A 1,779-nucleotide genomic window follows, 5' to 3' on the forward strand; every position below is an offset into this window, starting at 1 on the left:
AATAGCTCTGTAGAATTCATTGATAAGTACTACTTGCTTTGATTGTATAAAATTTCTTTTCTGAACCCTTCTTGTGATCTAAAGGTCTGTAAATAACAGGGACTATGAGGGAGACTTTCTATGTAAATTAGATGTGTCAATAAAGGAAGCATTTAGGCTGGTGTCATATCATAACTAGTTCCAGAGGAAATAATTTTATTATATCAAAATCAAATATTAATTTACACCCATAACCTTCTATTATCTTACAATTGGGTTTTTTGCTCCTATTCAGCAAAAATTTTGTAGATTTCTAGAAAGAGTCATTACTTGTAAAAAAAAAAAAAAAACACTGGGTCATTCCTATAAACAAAACTTTTCAGTCACTCAAGCTAAATATAAACTTTGATATCTTAATACTGTTAAACTCTAACTATGGATAGAAGGAACATCACATATTTGCATGACTTCATCCTCTTGGGACTGGCGGATTCTGAAGAGAAGCAGCTGATCCTCTTCCTGCTCTTCCTCTTCATCTACCTGGTCACAGTGCTGGGGAATGTAGGAATGATACTAATAATTCGCCTGGATCCCCAGCTTCACACCCCAATGTACTTTTTCCTCACTCACCTGTCATTTCTTGACTTCAGCTACTCAAATGTTATCACCCCTAAAACCTTACAGAACTTACTGGCATCCAGAAAAACCATCTCCTTCTTGGGCTGCTTCACTCAAATGCTCTTTTTTATCATCTTTGCTGGCACTGAATTCTTTCTTCTCTCCTCCATGGCCTATGACCGCTATGTAGCTATCTGCAGTCCTCTGCACTATCCAGTCATCATGTCCACAAGACTGTGCCGTTGCTTGCTTGCTGGTTCCTATACAATTTGTTTTATGGAATCCACCGTGATTACAGTTTGTATGAGCAGATTGGATTTCTGCAACTCTAATGTCATCCAGCACTTTTTTTGTGACACATCTCCAATTTTAGCTTTGTCTTGCAGTGACACTTATGAGGTTGAAATAATTATTTTCATTTTTGGTGGATCCACCATGATAATGTCTCTCATCACTGTGTGTGTATCTTATATGTCCATTCTCTTCACTATCCTGAAAATTAATTCCACTGCAGGGAAGAAAAAAGCCTTCTCTACCTGTGCCTCTCATCTCCTGGGAGTCACCATCTTTTACAGCACAATGATTTTTGCTTACTTAAAACCAAAAGAATCCTACTCCTTGGGAAAGGATCAGGTGGCTTCTGTGTTTTACACGATTGTGATCCCAATGTTGAATCCTCTCATCTACAGTCTCAGAAACAAAGAAGTGAAAAATGCAGTTATTAGAGTCCTGAAGAAGATAGAAGATACCTGTCAATTAAAATAACAGTGAAAGTGAGCATTAACATTTGTTTTGTTTTTCCTTTTTTTAAGTAAGATAGTATGTGGTATGGTTTGAAATTTTTTCTTGTTATTTTCCTGTGCAGCTCTACATTAGTTAACAAACATAATACTCAATATTTAAATTTTCTCAAGTCATTCTACGTTGCAGAGATTAAAATAGAGATATTGTGAGAAATGCCTTTAAAATCAAGATCTCAGCATGTAGATTCTATATCTGCCATATTTCTCATGTACGATCCACATAATTTAATGAAATCATAACAGTAACAATGGTCGAGGGCACCAGTGTGTAGTAATTCCATGTTTGTGTGATAAGAAGTTGGATATAAAACTTCTAAGGACATAACACTAGATACTAGCTATTATCATTAGATGGCTGGCTTCCCTGGGATATTTAAAG

General features: G+C 36.0%; 1 protein-coding gene across 1 annotated transcript; it reads left to right on the top strand.

Annotated features, from left to right (window-relative positions):
• Window positions 1-414: 414 nt before the first annotated feature.
• LOC100720425 (olfactory receptor 8H1-like) lies at window positions 415-1,362 on the top strand. The gene has a single exon (XM_003467882.2). The coding sequence runs from the start codon at window positions 415-417 to the stop codon at window positions 1,360-1,362; it is 948 nt and encodes a 315-aa protein (XP_003467930.2).
• The last annotated feature ends 417 nt before the right edge of the window (window positions 1,363-1,779 follow it).

This window comes from Cavia porcellus, unplaced genomic scaffold (genome assembly GCF_034190915.1).
Source record: "Cavia porcellus strain 051 isolate PalLab524CR breed Dunkin Hartley unplaced genomic scaffold, mCavPor4.1 scaffold_17, whole genome shotgun sequence".
Lineage (NCBI taxonomy): Eukaryota > Metazoa > Chordata > Mammalia > Rodentia > Caviidae > Cavia > Cavia porcellus.